We start from the raw sequence: 14,315 nt of genomic DNA, 5'->3' as shown, positions 1-14,315 counted from the left end.
GGTTAGCACTGCTATCTCAGTGCCAGGGACCCGGGTTTGATTCCTACCTCGGGTGACTGTATGGAGTTTGCACGTTCTCCCCATGTCTGTGTGGGTTTCTACTGGGTGCTCTGCATTCCTCCCATAGTCCAAAAATATGTAGGTTAGTTGGATTAACCTTGCTAAAATTGCCCCTTAGTGTCCAAAGGTTAGGTGGGGTTATGGAGTTACGGTGGGGCAGGGTGCTCTTTCAGAGCATGAGGTCAGCACATATGCTTCACAGCTCCAGGGTCCCAGGTTTGATTCGCGGCTTGGGTTACTGTCTATGCTGAGTTTGCATGTTCTCCCCGTGTCTGTGTGGGTTTCCTCCGGGTTCTCCGGTTTTCTCCCACAGTCCAAAGATGTGCAGGTTAGGTGGATTGGTCATGCTAACTTGCCATTGGTGTCCAAAAGGGTTGGGTGGGTTACTGGGTTACTGGGTTGCAGGGATAGGGTGGAGGTGTGGGCTTGGGTAGGGTGCTCTTTCCAAAGGCTGATGCAGTCTCGATAGGCCAAATGGCCTCCTTCTGCACTGTAAATTCTATGATTCTCTGGTGTAGACTTGATGGCAGAATGACCTCCATCTACGTTGTAGAGATTCTATGATTTTATGAACTTTCTCTTATTCCTGGTGCTTCTCAGTTAAATCTAAGTACAGCTACTTATTTAAAAATATTACGCTTTTCCAATCTGTAGCAATTTGAAGATATCCCTAATAGCAATTTCTTCCCAATGAACAGGCGGAATTCTTCAGTCCCCCAACCGCATTTTTCTCGGCCGCGCATCTTTCACTGGCAGTGGGATTCAATCTTTCCACCACTTGTCAATGGGATTTCCCATTGAATCCACTTCATACCAATGGGAAACCGACAGATGGTGGCATCCGGCCTTCGGAAAAGCGAATCGAAAAGACTGTAGAATTACGGCCTTTATCATAGTCTTCATTCAAACTCAGTACAGGCAGATTCAAAGTCGCTGGCTGCCATGACTTTCCGACTCCTAGGCAAGTGGTGGAGGCCACGAGCCTCAGCCCCAATTTCTATCCTGCCACACCGAACTGCTCCCTTACAAGTTCGCAGCCTCTCCACCTCCCAGATAAATGCATTCATTTGCAGGTCTCGCACATCGACTTCAACGAAGCCATCCGTTTTCAAACCTACTGGAGAGGTTCCATAAAATTCAGCCTCATATCTCTCATTAAGTATTCGTTTTGCTCTTTCACCTTTGAGTCCTTGATCCGTAGCCCCTCTTTGAAAGTCAAGTTTCCCAGTATATTTGGGAGAAATAAAATGGAATAACACACACATACCCATCCACAATAACACACACAATCATATAAACACACACACACACCTACCAGACATCTGCCTGAGGCAGCAGGCGAAAGGAACAGGTGAGTTAAAAAGCAGCTATTTTTCTTCACTATTTATGAGTGGACTGCTCGTTAGCTTCCAGACAGGGGTGACTAATGGGTGGGAGGGCCTTTGATGGACTTCGGGAACACCTACCTGAGGTACTTGGCCCCTTAGCTCATCACGAGGTCTATCACGTTAGGGCCACACTGGCACCTCCTTGCACCAATCCATGCCTGCATGAATCGCAGCAAACATAGAATCATAGAATTTACAGTGCAGGTCATTCGGCCCATCGAGTCTGCACCGGCCCTTGGTAAGGGCACCCTACCTAAGCCCACACCTCCACCGTATCCACGTAACTCCAGCTAACCTTTTTTTGGGCACTAAGGGCAATTTTTAATAGCCAATCCACCTAACCTGCACGTGGGAGAAAGCAGGAGAACCCAGAGGAAACTCACACAGACACGGAGAGAACATGCAAACTCAGCATAGACAGTAACCCAAGCCGTGAATCAAACCTGGGACCCTGGAGCTGTGAAGCAACTGTGCTAACCACTGTGCTACCGTGCTGCCCCTATGAGGCAATGAAGGCTTGAGCATCATGGGGACGTGGAGAATCTGATGTCCAGCCTGTTAATAGGATGCAAATGGATTGTTTTAATCCATTTGCATCCTCCTGTTGGCGCAGCATGTGAAATTAGATGCTTCTGCCAATGATGAACCAGAGCATCGCAAATAGATTGGCAATGGGTGCCGATCCCTTTGTTTCCCTGACACAAGATTCTGCGCCGCAATGGGAACTCCGCCATCAGCTACTGAGAACCTCCTCCCCCAATTCCTTAGTCATATTTCACTTATCAAAGAGAGAATACACATCAATATTGATCATGCTTTAATCTTATCTATAATTAAATTTTACCTATTATTGGTGGGTCAGATTCTTGGTAAAAGAACAAAAGTGAATTTCTGCCTCCTTTCGAAAAAAAATCATCATAATCCTTGAGCTGTGAACAAAAGTGTTAATTAATGTATTTTACAAGTCACAATTATATTTCAAATGATGCACATTTACTTTTCTACTTCATCAAATGGAAATAAAAAATCTTGCTATGAATTTTTAATCATTAAATTTTTTCAACTCAATTCCCTCTTGCAATCAAATCTGAAATCATTATCAAGATGATACAAACTCCTAAACTGTTGCTCATAGATAATCTCGAGTCTATAAAACAGTTGGGCGGCATGGTAGCACAGTGGTTAGGACTGTTGCTTCACAGTGCCAGGGTCCCTGGTTCACTTCCTGCTTGGGTCACTGTCTGTGCAGAGTCTACACATTCTCCCCGTGTCTCCTCTGGGTTTCCTCTGGATGCTCCAGTTTCCTCCCACAAATCCCGTGTTTGTTAGGTGAATTGGACATTCTGAATTCAGCCTCTGTGTAACCGAACCGGAGTTTGGTGACTCGGGGATTTTCATAATAACTGCATTAGAGTGTTAATATAGGCCTACTTGTGACAATAATAAAGATTTCTTTTTTAAACTATGCACCCGGCTTTTCCCTTATAAGCCACTACTCTCAACAGGTAAATCAGATGGTAAATCAGATAACTGGGACTATTTAGAATTATGGTATTGAATAAAGGCTGATGAGACATATTGGCCAGGAAAAGAAACTCTCACGAGGCCCTGGCTGGAATCGATACCGGGCATCTTCAAGAGCACTCAAGTCAATGCATACACTCGTTATCGTATTGTGATTACACATTCACAGTTACAAAAAAGAATAAGACAATTCTATGAATATGTAACAAACTTCCAGACACAATTGGTCAACTTTGCAGCAGGACGAAGAACAGACAAAAGAAATGAAAATGAAATGAAATGAAAATCGCTTATTGTCACGAGTAGGCTTCAAATGAAGTTACTGTGAAAAGCCCATAGTCGCCACATTCTGACGCCTGTTCGGGGAGGCTGTTACGGGAAGCTAACAGACTCCAAAATGAGCTGATGGCTGGTCAGACAAGGGTGTACCAGAGGACAATGGGTCTTGATTGAATCATCATGAGTATAAAGAAAGGAACATCAGAACAGATCCTCAGTGATAACCTGGGAGCTCCCCAGGCACAATCATCGCAAGAAGACGGGACCCTGGTTTTCAAAGCCCAGAGAAGACATCTACACACTGAGTGATCGGAGTGTAATTGAAAATACAGAAAAATGTGTCATTTGCAACATGGAAGTCTGGCAATATCTGGTCTGAGAGAAACATGACAGGATACAGGGAACGATCCCATGAAAGGTTAATAGCAGCTGCAAAGAGCAGGATTATAAAATGCAGATTCTTTCTCACAAGCAGGCTTAGCAAACACACATGATTCTTGTAGTAAGCTAAAAACAATGGCTCACACCTTCATTGAATGTAACTATCTTAGGAAGTATCTGGAAAAGCATGGATGAGAGTTTCAATTGAATTAAGTGACAAATGTTTAAAACAGGCAGGTCTTTCAAGTCATAACCAAGTAAAATTTTAGCATTGAGTTAAAAGCAAAGGTTTCACACCTTCATTGAAATTAACTCTCTTAGTAAACAGCTGGAAAGGATGGATGATGCTCAGTCGAATTTGGTGTCAATTCTAAGTGTGAAATTCTATTAACATCAAGTCAATTAAAGAAAATTGGAGACAACCTGTCTATGAGAAACATAATTTAAAGTCAAAATCAAAGGCAAAGTTATGAGCTGGGGACATTTGGAAAATTAAACAATTCGAAAACACAGAATTAAAAGTAACACCTCTATTGAAAACAAAGGTCCTTTGAACATCACAAAGGACAATGTAATCAGATCTGAGAGGTGAGGCCATGCCCAAAATGAATAATTAGTTGTATGAAAATGTTTAGATCAAAGATACTTTTTTAAAATCAAAGTGAAATAAGTTAATATAAACCCAGGGAGCAGAAGCAGACCAGCAACAGGACGGGTGGGGAGGAGAACTCAGAGAGAGAAGAGAAGCATATACAGCTCGGTCATGGGAAAGACAAGACAAGCAGCCAAGTTTAAACAGCTAATGAAGACTAGAATTTAAACAGGAGTCAGAGTCAGCTGAGATAGCTAGCAGAGCCAGCTCTCATAGCTCAGTACATGGATCGACAAAACGCAGCAACAGAGCTAACCAGCGAATACATCCCAAGACCAGACTTTAAAGAAGATTGATTGTCAAGGTGGGCCTGAAGGTCCCTTCAACCAACCAGCAGGATCCAGAAGCAAGATCTTTTTACCTTTCTGTAAAGAAAGTGTTTGCAGCTTTTAAAAGAAAAAATATAAAAATAAAATAACTTAACTTAACCTGAAAAAGTGTTTTTTTCTCCTAAAGTCTACTTTACTTACTTAGCAATGCAGGACCCAGGACATCGATGCTACTAAGTGGTAAGTAGATAAAATCTTCGGTGAAGGTATGGGTTATACCGGGGGATAACTTGAAAATATAGTTTGACCTGAATGGCACCCACTGAAGCCTGCATCGGAGTCAGGGAGTGAGAATCCCTGTTCACCATTTAGAATATCGACTCTTTTTGGTATAAGGGGGAATTCTAAGAATAGTGGGGAGTTTTCAAAAACAGTAGCCTGATAGACCCCTTCACTAAGTAGGGTAAAACCTAAAGCTCAGCTGTGAGTCTGAGTTACACCTTGTTGAGTAAGAGATTGTGAATAAAATTATGTTAAACTGTGAACCTATTTTATCCGTTATTTATCTCGCAAATAATAATAATCGCTCATTGTCACAAGTAGGCTTCAATTAAGTGATTGTGAAAAGCCCCTCGTCACCACATTTCAGCGCCTGTTCGGGGAGGCCGGTACGGAAATTGAACCCGCGCTTCTGGCCTTGTTCTGCATTACAAGCCAGCTGTTTAGCCCACTGTACTTTTTGCATTTTTTCCTGGTTTTCTAACTTTTTAAATCTTCAGAGAGGGGTTTTGCCCCGCTGAAGCAATCCAGGCTACATGGGAGAGAGCTGATTGGCAAGTAATGGGTAAGGTCAGGTAAGTATTGGCTACTTTCAAGTCTTACATTTCAAAAGATTTTTGTGGTTTATAGTTTGTAAGGGCTATATTCAGTAGTGAAGGGGATCAGGAATGAAGGGCCCGAAGGAATTCATAGAATTATAGAATTTACAGTGCAGAAGGAGGCCATTCAGCCCATCGAGTCTGCACCGGCTCTTGGAAAGAGCACCCTACCCAAGGTCAACAACTCCACCCTATCCCCATAACCCAGTAACCCCACCCAACACTAAGGCCAATTCTGGACTCTAAGGGCAATTTATCATGGCCAATCCACCTAACCTGCACATCTTTGGACTGTGGGAGGAAACTAGAGCACCCGGAGGAAACCCACGCACACACGGGGAGGATGTGCAGACTCCACACAGACAGTGACCCAAGCCGAAATCGAACCTGGGACCCTGGAGCTATGAAGCGATTGTGCTATCCACAATGCTACCGTGCTGCCCTTTGATTTGGATATAATCTGATGTCAAACATCCTCCAAAGGTTTAATCAGGAGAGCTCAAAGCTGTGGTTTGCTCCTTGTGTGCCATGTGGGAAGTCGGGAACATTTCCCGTGCCCAGGGCCAGCATGTGTACAGGAAATATCTCCAGCTGCAGCTCCTGAAAGCCCGGGTTTCGGAGCTGTAGCGGCAGTAGAGGAAACTGGAGCATCCGCAAGGCAGAGAGTATCGTGGATGAGACAGAGAGGTGGTCACACTGCAGGCTCAGGCTCCACAGGCAGGCAGGGAATGGTTGACCAACAGGCAGAGCAAGAGGGCACGGAGTGCAGGAATCGCCTGTGGCTATTTCCCTGCAAAAGAGATATACCACTTTGGATATTGTTGAGGGGAACAGCCTCTCATGGGAAAGCAGCAACAGCCAAATTTGTTGCACCATGGTTGGTTCTGCTGCAGAGGGGAGCAGTAAAAAGTGTGGGAATGCAACAGTTATAGGGATTTCATTTGTAAGAAGGATAGGTGTTTCTGCGGCCACAGATGAGATTTCAGGATGTAATAAATGTAGGAATTTCAGATATACTATATTAAATGTATTTTAGGCAATAAAGGTTAAAAGCCTGGGACAGGAGCGATATGGTTGTGCAGTGGTTAGCACTGCTGCCTCACGATGCGAAGGTCCCAGGTTCGATCCCGACTCTGGGTCACTGTCCATGTGGAATTTGCACATTCTCCCGTGTTTGCGTGGGTTTCGCACACAGAGATGTGCAAGGTAGGTGGATTGGCCACGCTAAAATGCCCCTTAATTTAAAAAAAATGAAATGAGCACTCTACATTGATGGAAAAAAAGAACTGGGATAGTATGTGACTGCTGGTGTCAGGTTTTAAAAATCCTGTTTTGATGCCAGAAATGCAGTTAAGGCATCGTAAAAGTTTGGGCAAATTGACTTTGCATTAAGAGGGTTCCCTTGGGCAGTGTTTTACAAACTTTTTTTCCCAGGGACCCATATTTACCATCCGGCCAACCTTCGGGACCCAACCCGGCAGACCTTCGCGACCCATGCCAGCCGACCTTCGCGACCCACGCCGGCCGACCTACGCGACCCACGCCGGCTGACCTACGCGACCCACGCCGGCCGACCTGCGCGTCTCACCATTTTCTCTTACCTTGTTTGTTGCTGACAAAAATGGAGGAAATGGTTTTGGGTCCCTTTGGCCCCAATGGCCCCTTTGTCCCTTTGGGCCCCCGAACTTGAAAAAAAAAAGCTGCAACCATATAAATAAAATGCAGCCGCACTGCACACGCGTGCCCGATCATCGGTGCGCATGCGCATAGTTTTGCGGATGCGCACCGATGATAGGGCATGCATGCGCAGTGCGACCAAATTTTTTTTATCTGTTCCTGGCCATTTTGAACGCCGCTCGCAGCCGCCATTATTAAAAGCCTGCTGTTGCGGCGGATTTGCGTGATTGGGAGCGCCGCGACGGACGACTCCGCGACCCTCCCGACACCCGCCCGCGACCCACCCGCGGGTCGAGCCCCTGAATTTGACAATGCCTGCCCTGGGGAATAGATAATGTGACACATTGGGTTCCACTTAGTGAGATGATGTAGTTAACGGCAGTACCTAGGGGTTGAAGCAGTCAGGTTGTTGAGGTTTTCAGTTTTAGTTCTTGGCTGGAAGGTGAGCTGAGAAGGTTTCTGAAGAATACAGCCAGAGTTTCTGCATTATTCTGACAAGGTGTCAGGTCTCTTTCTTTGAAGCAGTCTGAAAAGATCTCTCTTTCTCAATGGAGCATCCTAGCCATCTCGATACACCATGTATTCCTAAGTGCTAACTTTTTAAAAGTGGGTTGTGACTTGAGATGGCTTTGTTGTTTGAATTGAAATACAGATACTAGTTAAGACAGGTGATTTCTTCATGTGAGAAGTGAGAAGAGGGGCGCTGAAGAGGAAAATAGAGAGAACAGAACAGCCAATATAAAAGGGAACTAAATATTTTCTGCCAGCACATAAACATGAATTAGGCGGTAAGACATGTAAGTGGCCTCGGTTCAGGACAAAGCAGGTTATATTTGTGTAATGGTACAGAGTGAAAGTGAGAATACTTACTTAATGGGTATTTGTGTAGAATTTACGAAAGAAGAAGGAATCTGACAAAATATCAGCAGAAGCAGAGATAGTAGAATCAATAGACTGGGTGAAACTTGAGAGAAAGGTGGCATCAGAAAGGATGCCAATAGTTAGGATATAGTCACCAGGCTTTGATGGCTTGCATTTTATGTTGCTGAAGGAAGTAGGAGTAGAAATTGTACAATGGTTTGCCATAATCTTCCAACTTCTCTAGGTATTGAGATGCCACCAGAGGACTGAAAAGTAGCAAATGTGACAACCTTATCAAAAAAGGGACGCAAGGACAGTCCTCGCGGCTACAGGCTAGTTGGTTTAACATCAATTGTGAATCAATAGAGGTCAGAGTTTAGGAAGAACAAGCAGGGATAAATCAACAGTCTCTTGGATAGGTTTGAGTTCATTAAGGAGAGCCAGGACAGATTTGTAAAAGGCAGCTCATGCTTGACTAATCTGATTTCCATACCAGCCTTCCCGAACAGGCGCTGGAAAGTGGCGACTAGGGGCTTTTCACAGTAACTTTATTTGAAGCCTACTTGTGACAATAAGTGATTTTCATTAATTTCATTCATTCATTTTTGATTAATAAACCATAAGACCATAAGACATAGAAGTAGAATTAAGCCATGCAGCCCATTGAGTCTGCTCTCATGGCTGATATGTTTCTCATCCCCATTCTATTCCCTTCTTCCTGTCGTGATATGCAGACATGCAGATAATGATATACAGACAGGCATAGACAAGCAGCTAACGAACACAGAGAACAGGGCATGACCAATGAGAAGGCAGGACACTCAGGGGTGGTATCTCACTATAAAAGACACGAGGCACTCACACTCTGCATCTTTCCACTGATAAACATCTACAGAGTGAGTCAGGATGTGTGTACAGTATCACACCTCCAGCACGTGGCTAAGAGTTAGTCTGGTTCAGTCAGACAGACACTTAGGTTAGCAGAGAGTCAAACTCATAGAGAACTGTGCTAACTGTGCTACTGGTTCAATAAATCAGTTTGAACTAACTTCAAGGTCTGAGATATCTTTTGGTTAAAGCTGCATCCAGTTTCAACCTGTGTTATCCCAGAGTACATAACACGACATTCCCCATAACCCCTGATCCCCCTATCAATCAATAACCTATCTATCTGTCTTAAAGACACTCAGTTATTTGGCCTTCACAGCCTTCTGCGGCAAAGAGTTCCACAGGTACACCACCCTTTAGCTGAAGAAATTCCTCCTCATCTCAGTTTTAAATGATCGGCCCTTCAGTCTGAGGCTGTGTCCTCGGGTTTTTGCTACTAGTGGAAACATCCTCTCTACGTCCACTAACATAGAAGGTTGATGAAGGGAATGTGATGGCATTGAGTGTAAAAGCAAGGAAGTTATAAATCTCTGGTCAGGCCACATCTCAAGCTCTGCGTCCAGTCTTGCTGACTACAATTTCAGAAGGATTTGAGGATCCTTGAGGGTGTAGAGCTGATTCACCAGAATGATTCTAGTACTGGGGATGTTTCTGATTAGGTTCGCCTGGAAAAACTAGGGAAAAGGAAATAGGAGGGGATATTTGAGAGAAATATACAAGATTGTCACAGATTTTTATAAGATAGACAGAGAAAAACTGTTCTCATTCGTTGATTGTACAAAGATGAGGGAACATAATTCAACATTAAGCATGCACGATGTGGAGCATGTTTTGGATATGCACTTTAAGAAAATAAACATTCAGCGTTATGGGGATCAAGTAGGAGAGTGGGACTGACTGGATTATGCCACAGAGAGCCAGCATGGACTCTTCTGGGCTTAATGGCCTCCTTCTATGTAGTAATTGACTATGATGTGGAGATGCCGGCGTTGGACTGGGGTGAGCACAGTAAGAAGTCTTACAACACCAGGTTAAAGTCCAACAGGTTTGTTTCAAACACGAGCTTTCGGAGCACGGCTCCGAAAGCTCGTGTTTGAAACAAACCTGTTGGACTTTAACCTGGTGTTGTAAGACTTCTTACTGTAATTGACTATGACATTGTTGTGGGAAATTTTGCGTTTTAAAATGTATACCAGATAATTAACTATGTTGCAAAATAGAAACAAGGTTTTTAGATAATCAACTATATTTGTGTCACAATTCACTCCCTGATAATAGCTCCACAGGAAAAAGAGATGTTTACTAGCTCAAGGTCTCCATATACAGGCATGAGACATAATTGGATGTTAGTTTGAGTGACTTCTGCATGAAGTTAGGGGCGGGTAAGATAACACCCACTTCAACCATATATGTGTTAAATGAAAAAATGAATGAAAATCGCTTATTGTCACAAGTAGGCTTCAAATGAAGTGACTGAGAAAAGCCCCTAGTCGCCACATTCCGGCGCCTGTTCGGGGAGGCTGGTACGGTAATTGAACCGTGCTGCTGGCCTGCCTTGGTCTGGTTTCAAAGCCAGCGATTGAGCCCTGTGCTAAACCATCCCTGATAAACTGGGATGCTGAGAAAATTGATGACTGCATGTAACGAATTGTGACACGAATAGTTGATTGATTGTATGTAAATGAGAATGCAATAATTATGTTCCTTGAATCTGTATATTAACCCAATGCGAACCTTAGCTCAAGTGAGAAAGAGCGCTGTCTGAAGGCTGAGGAGTCGCAGTTCTTTCTCTCAGAGCTCTGATATAATAAAGTGCTTCTTTACTCATTCAAAGGACTGTGTGTGAATATTTTCATTCTAACAACCCAATGACTTACAGAAAGTGAATCCAAAATAAAATTTTCAACATCACTTTTCGGCAGGTCCAGTCTTCGAGCCAAGATCTCAATAATGTATCGATGAGTTAGATCAAGCTTTGCTTTTCTTTCCTCCCTAGCTTCTCTGTATCTTGCCTAAAATTCAAAAGTGAAACATTTAAGGGGCATTTAGTTCACCTATTTTAAGATCCAATTGAAGACTATTTAATTAATACGTTGTAGACAGCCTAAAAATATGACAGGAGTAAGTCCAGATCGTCATAAACAATGATACAGGAAAATACTTCAATGCAGGACATCAGAATGTCCTTAGGTAAATCATACAAAAGTTCCTTGTACCAAAATCCAGAATGAGCTTTGCATTTGAACCATATAACACTTTACCTGAATAAAGAATAAAAACACAATTTGCAACTGGAAATAAAACAACAGATTAGCTATGGTTGGTGTAATTGGAAAACGTGCGGTGGTGCGTTGTGTAATAGAAAGGTACTGCTGAAACTGAAAAGAGGGACAGAATTCTCTAATTCTACCTGACTGCAGTTACTTGAGAGTCCATAAGACCAGATGACATAGGAGCAGAATTAGGCCACTCGGTCCATCGAGTCTGCTCCGCCATTCAAGCATTACCCACTCTCCTAGCTTGTCCAAATCCTTCTGCAGCCCCCTTGCTTCCTCAATACTACCTGTCCCTCTACAGATGTTTGTACCATCTGCAAACTTAGCAACAGTGCCTTCAGTTCCTTCTATCCATTGGTTCTCCTTTGTCTAACTTCCTTGTTTACCTCCTCAAAGAACTAACAGATTTGTCAGACACAACCTCCCTTTGACAAAGCCGTGCTAACTCAGTCTTATTTTGCTATGCACTTCCAAGTACTGTGCAATCTCATCTTTAATAACAGACTCTAAAATCTTACCAATGACCAAAGTCAGGCTAACCAGCCTATAATTTCTTGTCTTCTGCCTCCTTCCCTTCTTAAACAGTGGTGTTACATTAGCCACTTTCCAGTCCTCTGGGACCCTTCCTGCCTCCAGTGATTCCTGAAAGATCATCAGTATTGCCTCCACAATTTCCTCAGCTATCTCTTTTAGGACTTGTGGTGTAGTCCATCCGGTTCAGGTGACTTATCCACCTTCAGAACTTTCAGTTTCCAAAGAACCTTCTCCTTAGTAATGGTCACTTCACTCACCTCTGCCACCTGGTTCTCCTGGAGCTCTGGCATCCCATTGGTGTCTTTCACCGTGAAGACTGATGCAAAGTAACTATTCAGTTCTTCTGCCATTTCTCTGTTTCCTATTACTTCCCAGCCACATTTTCCAGTGGTCCAATGTCTATTTTTGCCTCCCTCTTATCTTTTATATATTGAAAGAAACTCTTCCTATCGTCCTTTATATTACTAGCTACCTTACACATACTCCATCTTCTCCCCCCCCCCCTATTGCTTTTGTAGTTGTCCTCTGCTCGCTTTTAAAGATTTCCCAATCCTCTGGCTTCCCACTAATCCTCGCCATTTTGTACGTTTTTCCTTTTGCTTTTATGCTGTCCTTGACATCCCTCGTCAGCCATGGATGCCTTGTCCTCCCCTCAGCATGTTTCCTCCTCCTTGGGATGAATTACTGTTGTGCCTCCTGGATAATAAAAACTCCTGCCATTGCTGTTCCATTGCATTGTTCACAATTTACATTGATGATTTGGAGTTGGGGACCAAGGGCAATGTGTCCAAGTTTGCAGATGACACTAAGATGAGTGGTAAAGCGAAAAGTGCAGAGGATACTGGAAGTCTGCAGAGGGATTTGGATAGGTTAAGTGAATGGGCTCGGGTCTGGCAGATGGAATACAATGTTGACAAATGTGAGGTTATCCATTTTGGTAGGAATAACAGCAAACGGGATTATTATTTAAACGATAAAATATTAAAGCATGCCGCTGTTCAGAGAGACTTGGGTGTGCTAGTGCATGAGTCACAGAAGGTTGGTTTACAAGTGCAACAGGTGATTAAGAAGGCAAATGGAATTTTGTCCTTCATTGCTAGAGGGATGGAGTTTAAGACTAGGGAGGTTATGTTGCAATTGTATAAGGTGTTAGTGCGGCCACACCTGGAGTATTGTGTTCAGTTTTGGTCTCCTTACTTGAGAAAGGACGTACTGGCGCTGGAGGGTGTGCAGAAGAGATTCACTAGGTTAATCCCAGAGCTGAAGGGGTTGGATTATGAGGAGAGGTTGAGTAGACTGGGACTGTACTCGTTGGAATTTAGAAGGATGAGGGGGGATCTTATAGAAACATTTAAAATTATGAAGGGAATAGATAGGATAGATGCGGGCAGGTTGTTTCCACTGGCGGGTGACAGCAGAACTAGGGGGCATAGCCTCAAAATAAGGGGAAGTAGATTTAGAACTGAGTTTAGGAGGAACTTCTTCACCCAAAGGGTTGTGAATCTATGGAATTCCTTGCCCAGTGAAGCAGTTGAGGCTCCTTCATTACATGTTTTTAAGGTAAAGATAGATAGTTTTTTGAAGAATAAAGGGATTAAGGGTTATGGTGTTCGGGCCGGAAAGTGGAGCTGAGTCCACAAAAGACCAGCCATGATCTCATTGAATGGCGGAGCAGGCTCGAGGGGCCAGATGGCCTACTCCTGCTCCTATTTCTTATGTTCTTATTCCCTGCTAGGCTCCTTTTCCAATCAACTCTGGCCAGCTCCTCCCTCATGTCTTTGTAAGTACCCTTATTTAATTGAAATCCCGTTACATCTGAGTGCTGCTCCTCACTCTCAAACTGCAGGGTAAATTCTATCATGTTGTGGTCACTGCTCCCTAAGGGTTCCTTCACCTTAAATTGCCGAATCAAGTCTGCCTCATTACACATCATCAAATCCAGAATTGCCTGTTCCTTTGTAGGCTCTGTCACAAACTGCTCCAAAAAGCCATCTCTTAGACATTCCACAAATTCCTTTTCTTGAGGTCCACTACCAACCTGATTTTACCAGTCCACCTGCATATTGAAGTCCCCCATGATTATTGTAATATTGCCTTTTTTACATGCCTTTTCTATCTCCTGATTTATTTTCTGCCCCACATCCTGACTACTGCTAGGGGGCCTGTACATAACTCCCATCAGGGTCTTTTTATTTTTGCGATTCCTCAACTCTACCCACAGAAATTCTATGCCTTCTGGTCCTATATCGCTCCTTGCTATCGATTTAACTTCATTCCTTACAAACAATGCAACCCCGCCCCTTTTACCCATCTGCCTGTCCTTTCGATAGGACATATATCCTTGGATATTTAGATCCCAACCCTGATCCCCTTGCAGCCACATCTCTGTGATGCCCACAACATCGTACAGCCAATTTCAATGTGTGGAACAAGCTCATTTACCTTGTTCCGTATACTGCGCGCATTTAGGTACAACACCCTCAATCCTGCATTGACCACCTCCCCTTTCACACTCTCCTCAGTCACTGTCCCCTGTCCTGTGGCCCTTCTTGATTTTTGATTATGGCTTCTCTGCCTTATACTTTCCCCCTTACTGCTTTTTGTTTCTGGCCCCGTTTTACTTCCCTCCGACTTCCTGCATCGGCTCC

General features: G+C 43.7%; 1 protein-coding gene across 5 annotated transcripts in view; it reads right to left on the bottom strand.

Annotated features, from left to right (window-relative positions):
• Positions 1–14,315, bottom strand: part of LOC119966976 (dynein heavy chain 8, axonemal-like) — a 1,648,910-nt gene that overhangs the window by 1,556,039 nt on the left and 78,556 nt on the right. For 3 of the 5 annotated variants that reach the window (XM_038798944.1, XM_038798946.1, XM_038798947.1), the window contains exons 3-4: positions 10,735–10,869; positions 2,293–2,377 (exon numbers count right to left, since the gene is read on the bottom strand). In XM_038798944.1, the coding sequence (XP_038654872.1) occupies positions 2,293–2,377; positions 10,735–10,869 (220 nt within the window). Of the gene's footprint in view, positions 1–2,292; positions 2,378–10,734; positions 10,870–14,315 lie in introns of those variants that run through there. The other 2 variants (XM_038798945.1, XM_038798949.1) reach the window with 2 other exon arrangements.

This window comes from Scyliorhinus canicula, chromosome 6, assembly GCF_902713615.1.
Source record: "Scyliorhinus canicula chromosome 6, sScyCan1.1, whole genome shotgun sequence".
NCBI lineage: Eukaryota > Metazoa > Chordata > Chondrichthyes > Carcharhiniformes > Scyliorhinidae > Scyliorhinus > Scyliorhinus canicula.
This window is presented reverse-complemented; position numbering and strand designations above follow the sequence as displayed.